This window comes from Salarias fasciatus, chromosome 23 (genome assembly GCF_902148845.1).
Source record: "Salarias fasciatus chromosome 23, fSalaFa1.1, whole genome shotgun sequence".
Taxonomy (NCBI): Eukaryota; Metazoa; Chordata; class Actinopteri; order Blenniiformes; family Blenniidae; genus Salarias; species Salarias fasciatus.
Window position 1 is genome coordinate 11,966,401 of NC_043766.1, and position 20,336 is coordinate 11,986,736.

The 20,336-nt window shown below is 40.2% G+C and overlaps 1 protein-coding gene across 1 annotated transcript in view; it reads right to left on the bottom strand.

Moving 5' to 3' along the window:
• The window catches only part of cachd1 (cache domain containing 1), a 94,470-nt gene extending 74,134 nt beyond the window's left edge, over nt 1-20,336 (bottom strand). Inside the window, exon 1 of the mRNA XM_030083377.1 lies at nt 20,088-20,336. Coding sequence (XP_029939237.1) covers nt 20,088-20,336 — 249 coding nt within the window. The remainder of the gene's footprint in view (nt 1-20,087) is intronic.

Genomic DNA, 20,336 nt, shown 5'->3' on the forward strand with positions numbered 1-20,336 from the left:
GTGATCCAGTAGTTGCTTGCCAGGTTTCATACCGACACAGTTTTGATATGCACTTTTATGCCACACTGTATTCTGGAACTGAGCTGACCATGAAACCTAATTTTCTGAGAGCTGTCTGTCACTCTCATTCTGAACATTTTTTGAACAGAAAACATTAGAATTTGTGGATGTTTGTGCATTATTTTGTCATTGTTTTACTGGTGTGACACCGTCTGGTTTCTCCCTGAACTCAAATGAGTTGGACAGCTGGCTCAAAAACTACCAACATGTATTTTTTGACAGTTTTTTCACCTTTTTTCTTGAGAATTCACATCCTCATTTTGTACAGCTGATTACAAATAAAAGTGTCTGTGTTGCAGTTTGTTGGAGACTTTGACTTAGAATTGCATTTGTGGCAAAACCTTGAGAGAAACAAAAAGCGTTGGTGTGCATGTCACTATTTTGAAGAAAAAAAAACAAACTAGATATGACTTTTGGGCTTTATCACCAAGCCCTAACTGCAGATAAAGGAATGAAAATCAAATCATGAGGAGCCCCAAACACACACACGCACACGCAGACGCACACGCACATGCACGCTCCTGTTCCCACAGAGCTCAGTATCAGTGTAACCGACCTCTCACACATACACCAAGTAGCACCAACAGATTAGCGTTTCCGGAACAGGTAAAAGATCTGGCTGCACCCCGTGTGACTAGCAGTCAAAAAACTGTGTCATGCTTCAGTTTGCCAACAACCCATCATCAAACACCAGGTATGACTCAAACAAATATTTTTTGAAGAGCCTGTCACTGTGTGCGCAAATATCTGCCAAGACACCAAATGCAAACAATTTATGAAATACACATGTTCTCATGTTTCAACCTTTATTTACATACTGAACACTGAGGGATTTTAAAATAAAATTCAGAGTCACATAAATCATATTTCCTGACACTACAAACAAAAGTTATAAGACTGTCTTGAGGAAAATGGGTCCTGATTTCAGTAAATCGCATTCTAGTGACTGGATGAGCAGCACCAAACATATTTATTTAAATCTGCTTACATTTTTTTGTGTTTAAAAAAAAAGGTTGCCACAGGTCGAACACATTAAAGACTCTTCTCCAATTAGCATAAAGCCAAAATACACCTTTCAAAAACATTATGGCCGTACAACATTTTTAAGTGAAAATGTAAACTTATCCAGCATTTTGGGTGTCTGTTTACACAGCGGTGCCCACTGAAAACACGAGTTTTTGAAATTGGTCCCAAGGTGGAACCGTTGGAAAACACTCCAATTTCACCATTGTGTAAATGGGGAAAAATGCAAGTTTTTGCGAACACTCAGGCTCCATCTTCATGAAGACGACAGAAGCGTTGCTACTGTGCAGGCGCACAATGGCCTTAATAAATGGTTCTTGTGCACGTGTGAGAGTAGATGAACAATAATGTTTTCCTCCAGAGTTTCATGACGCCCAGACCATATATTCTCTTGGTCCCCCATAACTGCAGTCCAATCTAATTCTTTGTGCAGGTTTGTGTGGTTTATGCATTGTTAACGTTTCTGCCGATGTCGTGTAAATGCCATCTGAATGTGAATCTTCGTTGAAACAAAAACGCAAACCATGCATTTTCACTTGAAACATTGATGTGTAAACACAGAACTCATCTTTTTTCAACACTAAGTTGCGTGAAAAAAAAGCACAGAGAAACTAGATGTTTGTTGTCTCCTGTTCAGCTGCCAAGAGATGCCTTTAGAAACCCCAGCTTGCTGATGTGCCAATGTCTGAGCTAGACAGGCAGAGAATAGCTGGCATGACACCAGCAAGCAAAACCTGGCAATAACACGGCATTTTGGAAAGAGAAGCCTGGGGCACATGAGCATTTGGAATGACCAGAAAAGAGCGGACAAGACTGGATGGAATGAAAATGCAGTATCCTTGTAGGAAGAGTTAACTGGGCTTCTGCTTGAGGGTAGCACAAATGAATGCTTAAGTAATGAGACAGACCACTTTGTTTAGCCATTGGCTGGGCGGAAGACCTTTCAGCTATACTGCCAGTGCAAAATTCACAAACACAGCCTGTCAGCATAGTGGGCAGCTCCTTTTGAGTCGCAGTTTTCTTTGATGGGAGAGACATTGAGAAATGATGCAGTGAATTAAACACCAGCTCAACACAGAAGCCATATTAGCTCAAGTGGTTCTCCATATTTTTTATGGTCCAAACAGCCATTGCTTTGGTGTTTATGCACTACAAAGAGGCTGTAATGATGTGTGAACCAATGTCAGAGGTTTATCTCTATGAATCAGGTATGGCCTCCTATCCTGGCTGCACTGCAAGTCAGATTTTATTCTTGTTTGTCAATTAACTATTGAATGTTGAATCAATTAGTTGACTATTGTTAACACACGTTTTACGAACTACATATATATATATATATATATATATATATATATATATATATATACACTATATATATATATATATATATATATATATACTAATTGATGTATGTGTGGCATAAAAAATTCAAATAAATAACTAGCATCTATTTCTGTCTGAAAAGCAGTTCCCAAGTTGTGGTGAGAAGTACAAAAGGCTCATTTAGCTGTACATATACTTGAAAAAAGATGTGTGCACATCAGCAGGCATGAGCATGACTGCCTTGAATTCAACCCACAGAGGGCGCTGCTCTAAATTAACGAACTGTGGTAGTATCCAGTGTCTAGCATAGAGCATAAATGATCCTTCAGAAAAAGGTGGAGATGTTTCATTTTGTTGATGATCAAGTCTGCTTTCTACTTCTCCCTTTTGTCAGAAATCAACAAATAATTTAACTGTCAAATATTTTAAATTAATATTTCTTGAAAACGTTGTACCGCAATCTCGATTTTTAAAGATTTTCCACTCAATTTTCTTCTCAATCAATGTAGGTGATGCTCTTATTTTTCATTTGGCCCCACTGAAGCAATTAGAGCTGGTTTTATTGTTTCAGAATGGTTTTATTGAGGCAGAAAAAGATGCATTGAAAAAAGAAGCAGACTTTAGGTCCAAGTTATTTCCCAGTTGTTGCAGGAGGAGCATCTGGTATAAAAACTGCAAGTTGCAGTGAATTGTTGCTTCGACTTCTTTAAAAGTGAGATGCTAATAGACACTGAAAAATCTAAGAACCAGATATTTGTTGTAGTTAAGTGGTAAAATTCACCAGACACACTGCAGACAAATGCAAGTTCAACAGACAAAAATGCCCAGAAACTTTAAAGATGGCTCCAACCTAACAACAATGTGTTTATACAAGTCAGAGAGGTTATTGTTGAGGGTAGAGCATATTACAACAACAACTTCAAAGCAAAGAAATTATATTTAACTTCAATGATCTTGTTCTTTGCTTGATCGGCAACCAGATGAGAGAAATATTTTCCGTAATGCTGAGTAATGCCAAAGCATTTTGAAACTATTCCACATATGAAAGTTCATTAATGTTTAAAATTCAGCATAGCATTTTATACTTTGTTACCTTATTTCAAAGTTTTTTAATTCTTTGGTCATCTTGAGTTGTGCTGACATACCAGCAGGAGAAACTGCATTGAAGTTTGGCCTTTTTCTAATCGACATTTCAGTCAGCTCAGAGAAAACCATCCTTTCAACTCTGTCTGACTTGTATCTCAGAGGTAATTATAGCTACGACAACAATAACAGCTGTAACCACTGTGTGCCTCAAGCTTCATATGACAGAAACAGAGAAAGACAATAAAAGAAACTGAAAAAGACAGAGAGAGAGAGAGAGAGAGAGAGAGAGAGAGAGAGAGAGAGAGAGAGAGAGAGAGAGAGAGAGAGAGAGAGAAATGAAATACGACATAAAGCTCTGACCTGAAGTGTTTATATGTGTTTAGAAAATGTTGATTCAAACTAATCATTTTTCATCTCACACTCAAAGCCCTGACACTCCTCCATGCCTCCTAATTAGCAAGCCATACCACATTTTCAACCTTTGCCATTTCCTCGGTGAGAATAAAACCGCTGGATCTCTTTTCATCTTCCGGGCCAGCCTTGTCTTACAGACACACGGGCAGAAAGTCCAAAGTTCAACTCATTAGCTCGGGTCACTTCCTGACTCATCTTCAAAGGAACGCAAACCAGCAGCAGACAAAAGGCAAAGGACAGCGTTTCACATACCACTAAAAATACTCAATTACACCACCAGACATCAGGAGAAGATGACGACGGTGGAGAAAATACAGAACAATTAACAGTCACATTTTCCTCTGCGGAAAACCGGGTTTCTTTTTTATGTTCAGTACTTGTCAGTTCCAGTCTTTTAAACCGCTTACCTGCTCTATAGTGGTCTTTGAAATATGAATGCATTAACGGAAACAATTAACTTAGCATGTTGCTGATCCGGTCTGGGCAGAAATACTATGTGCGTGCGTGTTTTTGTGTGTATATGTATGTGTAATAAATACAATGCCTATCTTAGAGATATATGAAGACAAATTAGCTTGACATTTTCCTTTCGTCACATTTATGCAGTCACAAGAGAAGCAGAGGTGCCATTTATGCCTTTGTACAAAAGCAGTCGACATGTAGTCCATAACAAGCTGTCATCTACACCCAAGCTATCCTCAACATGATGGTGCAAGACACGAGGCCTCTCAGCCTGGTTGACGACAACGGGTTTAAAGAAATGGTAGGTGTTCAACTCTGAATACATCCTGCCATCAAGAACCCACTTCACCTGGCTGATGGAAGAAAAATATCAGGCAACCTTTCAGAAGGTAAGTTTATAATTAGGCTGATGATGCTTAACCAGGCCACTATGCCCCTGGAAGAAAGACATACTGCAGAAAACATAGCAACGTGGATGGAGGAGATCATAATCAAATTCAACATCTTGTCCAAAATTACAGCTGTAGTTCAAGATAATGGGTCCAATATAGTAGCAGCTATGCGTCTGCTGGAAGGAAAGCATAGGTGGGCTTCTGTCTGCTGCGCTGGGCACACAATCCAGCTCACAGTAAACGGTGCCCTCAAAGATAATGCCATCAGCAGAGCTCTAGGAGCCTCAAGAAGCAGAGTGGAATACTTCCACAGAAGTGACAGGCCTCCACAAAACTGAAGGCATAACAGCATCAGATGAACTCAAAAGATCAAAAGCTTATCCAGGAAGTCAGCACAAGATGGAACAATAAACTCTCCATGGCACCAGGGTTGCAAAATTATGGGAATTTTCAAAGTTGGAAACTTTCCATGGGAATTAACGGGAATATATATTGGAATAAACGGGAATAAATAAGAAATTTACAAAACTGAAGGTTGGCCCTTAACAGGGAACTTAAATATAGTTGGGGGGAATATATTGTAGCATAGTCTTGGCTAAAATAACCAGATTTAATGCAAGTACACTCCTCAATCACATGAACACAGCACACTGCTTACTGCAGGGCTACTGAGGCCACGCCCCCTACATGCACTGTGCATTCCTCCATCACATGCACAGGTGATTTCTTGAAGCCTGCAGGCCTCTCTTTTGAGCTCAAAGCACAAGACTATTGAAGCCACACATATGACCCCACCGACTGTATAAAGTCGACTATATAAAGTCAAGTAAGTTTTGATAATATCGTGGGGTAAATATATTTACCCAAGCCCTGTTAACTTGCAAATATTAAATAAAAATGTATTAATACAGTCGCAGTAGCTAACTAGCTGGTAAGTTAGGTGCTAAATGAAAGCTATTTTTCATTTCATTTACCATTTAAGAGGCTAGCTAACTATTGTGATAGCTACCTCAAATTTGATGCTGTTTCTTCTGGAGATTGGCTGGGGCTGGGGGGGGGGGGGTGAGTATTTACTCCACATTCATGTTTTGGTTGTTCATTAAAATAATTGTTCATACAAGAATAAAAACTAAAGTTCTACTAAAATAAATATGTTGAAATGTCATGTTTTTGTATTATTTTGCATGGATGTCTGCTTATGGCAAAAATATTGTTTGGATATGATACAGTTTGTTTAAAATACCCATTTTCCAGTTAATTCCCATAAATTCCTAATACTCCCCCATAAATTCCCATAATTCCCATGGAACGTTTCTAATTTTGAATATTTCCAAAATTCCCCAGCTTAACTTCCCATGGAAAGTATCTGGAAATTTACCGGAAATTTACCGGAAATTTTCCGCCCCTTAACAACCCTACATGGCACACAAACTTGCTGTACAGCGTTCACTGTTCACATATTGCACATTTATGTTCTCTTTTTTATTTTGTGTCATGCTGTGATGTCATTGGTCAAAGGAAGAAAAAAAATATTTTAGACAACATGCAAATAGTCTGTTATTGTCCTTACAGTTTTGCACAGTGATTCAAGAAAGAAAAAAGCTGTAATAAAATATAAGTGCAGGAAAAACGCTTTTTATTGTCTTTATTGTTGTTTGGAAAATACCTAAAACAACTTTAAGCTAAATTGTAATGGAAACTGCAAAAGTTTTTCATTATGTGATTGGTCGATTAACCATTTAAGTAATGGTCCAATTAATCGATTATGAAAATAATCGTTAGTTGCAGCCCGACATAAGCCGCGATCTAAATGCTGGCGACATGCAGTATGGGTGGATCACTGGACACCAGCGTGGTTCACAGCTGGTGAAGTCCTAGTGAAGACATTTGATGGTTTTCCCTGCACATGCACATCAGGAGGATGCCATTTCTTTCTAAAGAAACCCTTGTTTGTTCCCCCAGATCTTGGTTTGTCGTTGGAGCTATAGGTTTGTCTTTGCTGTTGCAGAGTGCCCAACTCCTGGTGAAGACTGCATTTGAACTTCCTGGCCATCCGGTGGCACCTGTCCCCTTCCTGTCAGGGAGTCTGTATATTCCGGTGCGCTTCCTGCAGTGTATTCCTTATTTCTGCTATTTTTTTTCTCTGAAGAACTTTCTATTGTGCTGGATTTCTATAGATAATAAATATCGCAACAAAAACAGTTTTTAAACACACAACCTTCTTTAGTGGATCACCGTTACTAAAATGACTCAATACTCAAAATTTCTTATACATTTTTATTAAATCAATCATTTTCAAGTTTTTAATGTCTTTTTAAATTTTTGGTTTTTTAGTAATTTGACTGTGACTGTACTGAAAGAAATTGCACTTGTAGACATAAGAGTAATTGTTAATACAGTATTTCGCAAATGCATGAGAGTTTGGAGAACAAAAAAATACACCACTGCAATATTCTATTCAGCTGTCTCAGGATCAAACTGCCTATTTTAAATCCATAAATTTGAAAATCTGATTTTTGTTCTCCCTCCTAAGCTTGGTTGCAGCTTTTCATTACAGGGGCAACTGTGGGTGCTGAGGCCAGAGCATTTTAGAACCACTGCTTTGGATGATATATGAAACATTGCTGTTTGAGAGGTCTGCATTCTTATGAATGGGAGACCAAAAAAAAAAGAAAAGAAAAACAAGTTAGATTAACCAAGTTGACCTCCATGACCCAGTCGCCCGGCAGTTAAAGGAAAGACACAATTTCTCATAAACCAAGAGCTGTGACAGTTGGCTGTGCTCTATGCGAATATGACACTCTACTTTATGAGTTTGCCATTTTTTTGTCTACTACCACTACATATGATCCCTTTGACAGCTCTTTCAATCGCCTGCACCCAAGTTAGCATTTTCTGTCACCCTCTCAACTGCTGTTTGCCTCCAGGAAAAGTACCAGAAATTCTGCTGTTATATTTGCATAGTAAGATCTACACAACAAAAAGCACCACTCAAAATACAAAAAAAAATAGCAAAAACAAATCAAAAACATGGATGGGAAAGTCAAGACAGACTCATGGTGATGTTTCTCAACAACTGTGAAGTTTGCTGTGAGTTTTTGAATTCAGCAGAGTGCCCAGAAAAAGAGAAAGGCAGCATAAGTAGAAAAAGAGAAAGGAGGGAAAGGGGCATGAAAAACACTTCTCCACAGTAGGAGCTCCAACTCTCTGCTCATCGGGAATGCAAAGCCTCTTCAGCAGGAGTGTGTGCATGCATGTGTGTGTGCTGAAGGGGGATGGGGGCCTTACAAATGCATGCTGTCTGGGGGAGGGAGCTGGTCCCAATATTCTTCTTGCCCTCCAAAATGGGTATTTTGCTCACTGCCCCCTTTGCATTCAGCATAAGTCTCCGCCCCTTCCCTTTCCCCCTTTTCAGGCAGAGTTCATTTTGAGTCTCCCTCATTGTGGCTAGTGAAGGGAATGACTAGCTAAAGGGTGGCCCGGGGTCCCTCGCCTCACACTGCCAGGTCAGCACTGCCAGAGCTACCTCAGTCACACAGTAAGAAATCTCCAGGGGAAGAAAAAAACAACAACAAAAAAAAAACAAAGCTTGGATCAACAATAAAGATCCCTTCCATTTCTCATTGAGTTATTTTATCGGTGTACATGTGCAGAATGACAAGATGCAGGGATGACATAAAATGGGAGATAAAAAATTGTTTGATCAAAATGAGCAAGGCAGAACACAGCCTCCAAACCTTCCAAAGGGAAGCAATCATATATGAATTTTAAAAGATCCAAAGTAAAAAAAACATTATGTACACTCAATGCAAACTGTCCATTCACATTGTTCTGTTGGACTCTAAATCCAACAATTATATACAATTCACACGTGAGGATTCTGAACCAGTAAACCCACAAAATATAATGTGCAAGTATATGTTGCAGAAAAATGACTCCAAATATCAGATTTAATAACTGTAATTTATGCATCTGTCCTGACTTCAAAGAACAGTAGGGAACACAACAGTTTGTCCTGAATGGGAGCGGCATTCTGATGCATATCAGGTGAAACCGATAAAGACAGTATGTTTACAGCTGGGAAAAAGAAAAAAAAAAAAAAAAGGTTAGTCTTACTGTCTCTAGCTATGTTTGACTTGACTGCACTTTTAGATGGCCGGTAAGGAAACATGCAGACAAGATTCTTAACAGGCTCTTGGCATCCTGGGGCAGGTCGGTACGGGATGCCAGTGGGGAAAGATAGAGCGAGCAAAAGCAGACACAAAAATGTGAAGGCTGAGGGAGGCTGCAAAAACACTGCAAAACCAATTTCTGTCAGAGCCAAATAGAGAGAGGCCCTTTTTCAACTGAGAAATGTGGGAAAGGGATCAAAAAGCGGTCAGATAAACGATCTGGCCACGACAGTACAGACAAGATTTAAACCACAACAGCTGGTGCAGAAGGGGAAGAACATCAGTTTCATGCTCTGTCCTGACCACAGTCCAGCAGGAGTCAAGGGACACTGCAATGAGCTGCACTAAAAATTTTAAAAAGATCTGACTGGAATGAATAAGTTGTCTAAAACTTGTGAATACAACTCTCACCAAATACTGGTTTACATATTTTTTTTTCCCAATTGGCTTCTAATTCTAAGCTGGAAAACTACATGTGGATTGCAAAAAATACAAATGACTAGCCTGGCATGCCAGACTGACTTTATTTATGTGTTACACACATATAAAGACAGTCTAGTACCGCGCCATTGGGGCAGCAATTCAAACTGGCAACGAGAGGCGGGACTATTGAGCGGAGAGAACCAATCCAAGAAAGAACTCTGTGACGCAACCCCAATGCGACGTACGTAGCGCTCCGTTATAGTTGTTTTGTAGTCCAAAACACGGGTTCATGGCATGTAGTTTTACGTCCGTTTTACCCCCAAATTCCACCAGACGCTAAAGTGCCGCACGGCGCCGCGCCAGCGTCTTGCTCCTGAAGTCAACGCACACTGGGAGCGCATCGCAGCGCATCGCAGCGCCGCGCCGCTTGGAAGCGGCGGCGCAGAAAATTGACCTGAAGCGAATCACCAGCGCCGTGGTGCGCGCTGGCGTTCTGGTGATCTGTCGTAACACCGAGGCTTCTGGGACGCGGCACGACGCTTTCGCGTCCGGTGGAATTTGGGGGTTAGAAAGAAAAGCCTTCAGAGCAGATTCTTGCTGTGGTTTCAGCGACAAATTCAGTTCGTTCAAAACTTCAGACAGAGCCGTGGTAAAACCTCGCTGTGTTTCGGCCGCCATCATGATTGTTTTGGGGGGGTATAATATGACGCGTCGCCAACTCCCGCCTCTCGTGGGCTATGATTGGCCCGGCAGAAGTTTGCCGGGCAGAAGTCAGATTCAAACGGCGCGGTCCCAGACTGTTCCCCCATGTATCCCTGAGCATGGAGAGACAGTCTGGCGTACCACGCTAACAAATGACTACATAAAGCATAAAGTCCAAGCATGAGATTGGGAATATTTTGTGCATGAATACAGCCAGGTCAAAACATATATTGCCCCGCCTCCCCCTCCCCCCCTCCAAAAAAAAAAAAAAAAAAAAAAAAACCGACCTTAAAGTATGCATAATTTGTCACTGCACAACAGAAATTTGAGAGTTATGTGGCATTTGCATATTCTCTTTGTGCATATATGAATTTTGTCGAGTTACTCAAACTTCCTCTTTTAATCCAGAGGGATTAATGCTGGCTCAGTTGGTGGATCCAAAGTCTCCAAAGGTGGGAAAACCTTAACACCATTTCATATGCTAGTGTTTGAAAAGTGGGAGGAAGCCACAACACCACCAAAATAAACAACAAGGAGAACAAACTAATGGTTCGTTCACACCGGACGCGTTGGAAGCCTCACGGGTGTCACTGACGCCTCAAAGTTGACGCATGTAAAATGTGGAATTCAACGCGTGTTCATCTACACATGACGCTTCCAACGCTGGCGACGCGCGGCAGCTCATTGGCGGGAGTGGGAGGAGCTTCTGTGTCCTGTCTTCAGGTTGACAATGGCGGATCCCATCAAGACACTGGCTTGGCTTTATTTAATAAAGAAAGCCAGAAAACGGCGTCTGTGCGACCTTTTTGGGTTCATTCACTAGTCAGCACCAAGAATTTTAGCAAGATAATTTTTCAACCTTGTACAAACAACTGCTTAGCTGTGGTGAGCCCATCCTCCACTAGCTGGAGCTACACTTTCTTCAGACAGCTCTTTGTAAAAACAAACAAAAAAAAAACAACTGACATATCACTTCATACCACAACCTTTCACAAATGTTTCAAATATTTCTTGACAGCTGTAAATTTTCACACCTTCATTTTGTTTGGTTTGCTTTCACACTGCACTTTTGAGAGAGGACCAAAAGCCAGGTCAACATCATGCAATTACAACAGCTGCTCGTTTGGAGGCGCTGGTGCCCGAAATTATCACTGACTTAACACCGAGGCAGTAAAGAAGGGCTTGTCAATCCTGGCCCTCACGGTCGAGTGTCCCGCATGTTTCAGCACCAGTTTTTTACAAGCCTGATAATAACAACATTAAATTGAGGTGTGCTGAAACAGGAAGAGACCTAAAATGTGCAGGACAGCGGACCTTGAGGACCAGGATTGACAAGCCCTGTGTTAAACCTGAAAAAGACAAAACCCAGCTCATTGGTCCAGACAGAAAACTGAAGTCCCGCCCCAGCAGGCGACTAGCAGCTAGCCACAAGCAACCAAGATATATAGTCTTCTAACCAAGGATCGACCGATATGGCTTTTTTAGGGCCGATGCCGATTATTGGTATTTATGGAAACCGATAACCGATATGTCGAGCCGATATTCATTTGCAGTAAAAATGAACATTTTGGCGTCAAAATTTAGCTGTGGGTGGGACACTGTTACACAGCCCAGAGTAGTGACTTCAGGCAGAGAGACGGCTGTATATATGATCCAAAGAATACTTTTTGAAATAAATATATTTTATCAGCTATTGGTGGGAAAAAAAGGCCGATACCGATTATGAGAAAAACACCCAATATCGGCCGATATTATCGGCCAGGCCGATAATTGGTCTATCCTTACTTCTAACCATCTATCAATGGGCACCTTCACTCCTTCATTACTATACATCTGGCCACAACATATTTTCCAATTCTTTCTTTGTGCGTCTGTTTCTTCTGACTTGCACCACTGGCCTTGCTTGTTCTGCTACCCATGCATTGTGCTCTGTATCACATCCTCTTGCTACAGCCACTGGAACGCCTGCTTGCAAGTGAGCCGAGACCCGCAGTTTTAGAGGACTAGCATTTGGTTGTTTGATCCAGATCTGAGTTCAGGGGAGTTTTCACACTTGCCCAAACGAAGCAGCCTTTCTGAGAATGTCACTGAGGTGATCTCGGGTCCAGAACAAAGAAAGCTGGTGTGAAAGCGCTCTTAGACTTCAATATCATGTAACATAATAATGTTGTGGATATTCACACAAAACTTGACATGACTAATATGTCTGAGCCAAGATTTAATATGGAGAAAGGCAGCAGAGTCTCAATAACTGTGATTATAATAATAAAACATGTGAGGGCTAAATTCATGTTAACAGCCAGTTACCTATGTGGAAATCAAGTTTTTTGATAAATCAATTGGCAAACAGGCTCTCAGCATCAAACATTCCATCTACATGTATTTGATCCCCAGTCTTGTCTAACAAGGTGGGGATTTCACCGTGTGTCTGGTGTTTGTTGGATTTGGACCTTGGAGACATTGCAGTTTCAGACAGTTGGATATAAGGGGCGCCCAATGCTCTAGGTGTCTGGACCCAGGCCAAAATATACAAGCGTGTCTACATTTAATAAAACCGTGGCACTTCTTTTTTTTTTTGTACACCATTCTACTCTGCTTTGTGACAGGAAGATGAAGGTATATTCAACAGAACTGGTCTGTTTCCCTAAGTTTTGGACAGTCCAAGGATTTTAAAGACTGATAGGGAAGCCATTCCAAGTTTTAAAACATGGCAGACATTTCTGTGGGACACTCCAGGTGTTGGCAGAAGCCATTGTTTTCCCAGTACAGTGAAGAGATGTTGAATTTTCAATTACAAAGTAAAACTTTAAAGCTGCAATTTTAAAAGTGTCACTATTTAGCTTTTAAATGGAAGTAACAAACACAGCACAACACAGTGTATTTCATAATTTACATCATATTCTACTACTCAGTCAGGATAAAACAAAAGGACATGTTGATAAAACACATTGAAAGGACTGAAAGGACTGAGGGTAGGAGTTATTGTTATTAAGTATTAATGCAGCAACATTGGAGCAAAAATCCAATAGCTGTGTAAAAACCACAAGCATTTCAAAAACAAAAACAAAACAAACAAAACAAAAAAAAAACCTCCCCGAGTCCACAATTTAGAGGAGAAAGCAAGAGTTAAAAAACGAAAAAGAGCAGAGGGGCAGATAGTTCACCACAGCCTCCAAGGACCCATAAACCACTGAGGCTCATCATGATTTATAGACACTATAGAATAAGATTCCTGCAGTGCATGACTCAGTAATCCAAAGCACCTGCAGCAGGCAGAAAGAGGTGAAAGCAAAAGGAAATACTGTTTTCATGTAGTTGGAAAAGGTTAAACTTTAATTTACCAGTAGCTGAAAATATAGAAATCACCTGCAGTGAAACACGGGTCCACCGTAGGTAAGATGAAAGAATTCAATAGAAAATAACTTTACAGCAGAGAATGACTAAATTTTTAACTCAGACTTTGTTACTGTAAATATACTGTGACATGCTCTGAAAGAGCATTTTAAAATAGTTACCAGTTGCATTCAAATATGAAGCATCGGGGAATATGTGACCACTTTTCATTACTGAGGACTCAATACAACATGTCATGAATAATGTTTTTCTTCGAAATAAAATATAGAAACTTAAAAAGTCAGATATTCACATATTGCAGCATTAAAGATGTTTCTCTTCGCTCAAAATGATATCACTTGCTCAGAAAAAAAAAAAAATGGCAAGGTTGGAAAATAATATGGATGTAACTGGTAAAACTGACCCCCAGAGCTAATTTTTCCCTGAGTTTGAATAAAAACATCAAACAGTATTTACAGAAACATCGAAGAACTTCAAAGTGCTGGAAAAATAACATTCAAACTCTGCACACACTTATGAGTCACCGTTGGTATGTAAAGCCTGGACCATGCTATTCACGTCCGCGGGCCTTCTTTCGCTTTGGACGGTACGCAGACCACCGATACACAGGCGCTTCCTCGCATGCTACAATTTGGGCTCAAGACAGTACACGTTCCATGCATGCATCGCGGATGGTGGTAAACTTTTTAAGGTTGGGCGCTTCATCATTCTTCAGTTTCAGTGTATTTATAAACCAGATCGTGATAACCACGGCATTAAACGGTGCTGGTTGGTTTAATGTAATGTCATTCATGTATATTTTCAATCACTGATTGGCGGAAGATCTATGAAGACCCGCCTCCTTGGGGCGACTTTTCCGTGCTGTAAGCTGTTTATCTGCTCTTTTATAGCAGATTATTTATAGAAAATGAAACACATACATTGTTAGTATAGTTTCATTTAGTAGTAGAGTATTTTTCTCTTTTTTTTCTGTTTCTGAATTGCATGTGGGGGGAGGCTTTCTTCACAGTGATCATGGAGATACTTCCATTTCTGTTGGCAGGGATTGTCATCGTTGCCAACAGACTTTGCTATCTCTGCCCATGAATTTTTTCGACATTTTTTTCGACATCTGGATGTCTTTGAAATGCTCCAGACTTGGATGATAAAGTCGGGGGTACGACCTGATGGCTTCACAGAGTCACTCTTCAGAGTTGGCATCAATCTATGTGGCACAAGCACGACCGCTGTGGTCATGCAACACAATCACAAAATTTGGACTCCATGCAGACGTCCGCAGAGGGATTGTGTGGACTCTAGTAGACAGGATTTGATGATGATTTTTACACCACAAGGACCATTGCGGAATGGGACATGAGAAAGCGTGAACGGGCCTTGAACGGGCCTTAACACAATGCACAGTTCCATTTGAAAAAGTCCAACTTGACCACACTGGCTAATGTTGAAGTTATGGAAGGAGAATGTGGAAAAAATGTGTGTGTATGGGGGGGGGGGGGAGACTTCACTTTAATTTAACATGTAAGATAAAACTTATTGGTCACTCGGTCTGCTTTCATATGATTATATATGATTATAGAATTATTATTTTATTTGCTTATTTTCATGTGATAGCTCAGAGCTCCGTCATAACAATCATAACCTGGGTAAAGAAAAATCAAAGAATACTGAAATCTCTACCTTCTTGAAATTGTTGGGCTCACACTCAGATTTCCAATCTCATGGAGGTGTTTCTAGAAATGCCACTCGTGAACTCTGAAAACAAAACTGTATATCTGAGATCTAAGGTCACATGGAACACACTTTCCACAATCTGTCATCTGTAACTCAATGAACAGTGCAACAGAAAGGAAACTGTCACACATGTTGCACTTGCGTGCCATGAAACAGAAATGTTTTAACTGCACCTATGACACGGTGAGCACATAAATCAGCTTAGAATCATATCTAACACCCGAGGAGTTGTCTTTTGGATGAGAGCCATTGTAAATAAAGATATGCTGTGTGTCATCTCACTGAGTGACAGCAACTACAACATATTAAAGTCAAACCTTACCAGGACAGCACCAAGTCAACCTGACTGGATCTTTAACCACTCAAACAAATTTAGATCTTATAAGATGTGTGCAGACATGCCCACATGAAAAAAAAGAAAAGAAAAAAAACACGGATTCAAAGTCAAAGAAGAAAATGTGTGAGAAGCAGTATTACTAAAGAGATAAAGCAGCAGGCCTGTAAGGTTCATAGTAACCTTGACTGTTTGAGCACACAGCTACGCAAGCAATGCAGTAAGAGGCAAGAAGGCTTTGAAGCTGTGCTGCAGAGAGCCTTGCAGGAATTCTGATGTCCTGCTGCATATCCTCAAACCCTCCTCCTCATCATCCTCTACCTCCTCCAGCTTTGCAACAGATTCAAAAAGGAGAACGGGAAAAAGAGAAGACACAGTATATGCATCTGATGCCAATAAAAAGAGTAAATGGAATAACAGGACTGAACTAAAAGCAAGTATAATCAAAAGGAGAGAGAAGAGTGTATTAATATTAAAGTAAAGCTCATTGAACTGCCTGGTACAAGTTAAGGAACCCAGCACAGTGGCAAACTGGGCTGTTGCTATTGGCTCACATCCAATCCAGAAAATTATGGACTAAAGATGTGTCATAGTTACCCTCAATTTTCCCTTCTTCTACTTAAAACTCTGTCAACCTCAAATTACTATCAATATTCAATTAGGGGGCCAGGAACACCGGTGTGGCCAGCCTCAATAACAAACCACACTCCTCCACCAACTGAAGCTCTTATAAAACTAACACAAGAGAAGTTTTATTCATAAATAATCGACCAACGGAGCACGGACAGTCTGGACCTTTTGTGCATTTACATTAGAGCCTAATAGTGATCAAGGCTGTGTTGTCGTTGTAAAATGGCCCTGATTTCAGAGAAGACCCACAAGGCAAGTCATGCAAGGACGATGCTCTAATGAACTGATAAAAAACAAAAAGAAGGTTCATTTTTTTTTCCTATATGAGAATGTAAATCCAAATTATTGTGAAAACCCTTTCGTTTTAAGTCAGTCAGATAAATTCTATCAGGTGATGATCATTAGATTCATAGGTGAAGCTTGTGCTTCTTCAAAACTACTCCCAAGACAGATGGTGAAAACTTTAGTCATAAATTATTCAGGACAATATGATATAAGAACTGGAGGTGAAATATTAATCTGAAATAGTCAGGCATAAACAAATCTATGACAAGAAATAGGATTTGTGAGCAGGCTCAGCAAGAACCAAAGAAAACCTACCTCAAACACATTAATAAGATAAACTCACTGTGTGAACAATTCACAAGTAAATTCCTTTTTTACCAATGGATTCAACAATGATCAAGACATCAAATATATATCACTAAAATCCACTCAAAACCCAACTGTGCTGGAATACAACTAACACTGAACCTGCTGCTTTTTATTTCAAATTCTAAACCCAAAAAAGTGAGAAAATACTGAAAGATTATTGCAATAGTGTCTTTAATGTTGAGCCAATCCCTCTAAACTGTTGACTGTTTTGTGGCCAGCAGCTTAAACCCAGATTTTAGAGTTAGTTTTTGATGATATGGAAAACATTCATGTTGTCACAGTTAATTTTTTTGAGATTAAAATCAGTTAAATTAAACTAACGATTTCTTTGCAATTATTTTACAGTTATATTGCTCATGAGTATTGATTTTAGCATGAATTCTCTTAATAATGGCAAACATTTCAACAATCAGTGAACGGGCTTACAGTGCAATGATTCATAGCAGGACATGAAAAATACAGAAAATTAATCAGACTCCTTTAGACAATTGACCTATCAATTCACCGAAACCATGTGCCAACTGCAAATGAAGTGACTCCATGGCAGATTGATCAAAGTTGACCAAATGACTCAGGAGCATGGGCAGACATGTAATGTGAAGCTTGCCTTGTCAAGAGAATGAGGGGTGGGGTGGAGAGGCGTAGAGTTACATTTTAAATGGAGATGCTGCTTCATAATAAACCCTGAGATCTGGTTCAAAAAAATAGCACCACATAAATGTTAATATGACTGTGTCCCTAATGACAACGCAGGAGAAGTGTTCAGAGAGTGAATGTCAGCTGTGGACAAAACTTCAACTCAAATTTAGGGGACCTATCACAAAAATAAATAAATAAATAAATAAAAATCCCAGCATCCCATAACTAGAAAAACACACAGGAAACAAAAAGATCCAATTCAACAGACACATCTGCAAATGTAAGTCAGGTTTCATCTGAGCTCCGGAGCAGATGTTCACACAGCCGGCACAACTGACCAACACCCACCGTTTATTTTCACGGGCAGATGCGGATTGTTTTTACTGGATGCACATCTCTTAAATTTATGAAAAACCACCCTGACAAATCCCTGAAATGTACCGCTTCAATCAAACTCACTTCAGTTTCATGCCAAGTCAGATTTTCACAGCTTGTACAACACCCTGACAGCTCAAAGCGGTTTTCCCATGATACAGGGGAGTGATGCTAAACGTGGCATTTTGTTTGCCATTGTATGAATTCAAAATGAGCCATGACAGAATAGAAGTAAGACTGAAAATATTAAATTTCATCTTTGTAAATGATAGCCCCATTTTACTCTAATTTCTGAAACAGTCATTATTTCTGAGTATTCAGGCCAACGGGAGCAAAAAACACGAATACAAATGAAAACTGCAGAGAAAATAATGGGAATAACTAGAAATAAACTAGCGAGAGCACAAACTGCAGCTTGGGGAGGGATGAGCAGTGACAACTGCGGATCCGGTGGGATCAGAGGAAGGCCTCAAAGCTGACTCCCAATGCTGAGATGAAGGCAGCTCAGTGTGGAGGCAGAGAAGATGAAACACCATTTGGGGCCAGGGCCCCCCCGCTGCCTTGCCTCTGTGTTCAGGGCCTGTGAGCTCCTCTGCCTCTGAAGTGCTAAACACCCCCCTCACACCCTCAGCGCCCGGCACCACTGCACCCTGCACCTCCTGCCATTTGGTGACTGAATGCAGCTCGGCGCTGCTGGACATGACCGAGTCTGATTCCTTTTCTCTTCAAAATGAGAATTTTTTTATCAGTCAGTGCTGCAAAAACCATTCACCCTCATTCACGGTTCTGTTTATGTTGATTTGTTTCACAGGAATACCTAAGTCTGTATCACCATCATGTTCAACTCAGGGAAACATCTTCAATGAGCTTTCGAGCCCAAGATCACCAGATGAACACAACAACAAACTGCTGTATTTTAGAAGCAAAAAAAAAATGATTCTGAGAGGACTTATATTCAGCATAAACATCAATATTCAATAACACTGTCTTTTTTATATTCATTCACTCACTCCTTCACTTATTGGTCGTGAACTCTCTTTTCAACACCCTAGTCTCTTTTTAATACCACAGTCTGATGTTAGATCAGAAATTGAACAGCTAAAGATTTTAATATCATGATCATTTCAAAGAAGTGGAGGATGCCATCCAACACAACCAAACGTTCCAATTATGAATACATAAAAACATTAATATTGTTCAAGTAGCAATTTGAAACAGGAGGGCACGGTTGACATGAGTCTCAAACTTCAAACTTGAAACTCGAAAATAGTCAAAGTTACAGTTGAAAATGGAATTCATGCAGGAATTGCAACAAATACAACGACTTCAATATCTTGGTTTTCAACTTTTTTAACTCCCGGAAAGGAAAGCATAACAGCTGGAGGCACTGAATCAACGCAACAATCATTTTTCATAATTTAACATTCATTTTCTCAGTTCGGTCACATTTAAATTAGCCAATAGATGAACGATTCTCCCAAAAGAAAAGGCTTTGTTCAGTAGTCCCAGCATGCATTAGTTACATCCATTTATGCTTCTGCGTTTTAACTCATGATCACATCTGATTGTGTGCATTCAATAAAGATCCTCTGAAGCTGCATTATGTTCCCCAAAACAAAATAAAGAGGGTTAATAAGAGGAATCTGAAAGCTGCACTTAAAAACACACTAATTCATGTAGCTTATGTTCTACCAATGTACTTATCAACGAGTTTAAAGAGACTTTGAGGTATGTCACCCTTTTCTGTGTGGCACCATGATGTGCACATCTTAACCTAACCAGGCATAAATCATATGACCTCCAGACACACAACACTGAGTTGCCACTGGTTAGTTTTTACCACAAAATAGAGTTAAAACAAACATTTCTTTGTAATAAAAATGCTCTACGAGACTTGGGATCACGTTTAAATGATACAGGTCACTCTGCCTCTTCAAGGGACACATGCACATTAAATGTGATAAGACATAAATCTATGAGGGAGGTTTTAGGGTAATGACGGTAAAACGCCAGCCGTCCAGAGCCCCAAACCCCAAACGTGTTGATGTCCCAGATAAAATGTGTCCCAACTTCAAAGCGCCCGTCGTTTCACTGCAACACTGAGCAAAACACTGGCAACATAGTAACCAGCCATTTCGTAACGTTCTAGTCAACAAAGTTTCTTTTTGTGATTATTATTTTCGTGTGCAGGCCTATTTGAGTGGCTCTCTAAAAGAAAAAAAAAAAAAAAGCTCCAACTCGAAGCGGAGAGCGGCAACCCTCTCCATTTACGTGAAATGAAATACAGGACAGTCCCAAAAAATCAGCTTTTACCTGCATGGTGAAGACTCCCAGCTCCTGGGAAGACAGCTTTTTCATCTGCTCCGACAAAACTTGCGCTTCTTCCAAGATGGAAAACTCTGTCTCGGCTCCACAATATCCACAAGAAAAAGCCGAGCAAATTAAAACGAAGCTCCACGAAAGCGCCCGCAAGCCCAAGTGGAAGCGAAGCTGTTTATCCCGGAAAGCGGTGCGCGCACCCGGCGTCAGATCCAGAGGTTTGTCTCCCGTCCGCCTCGCCAT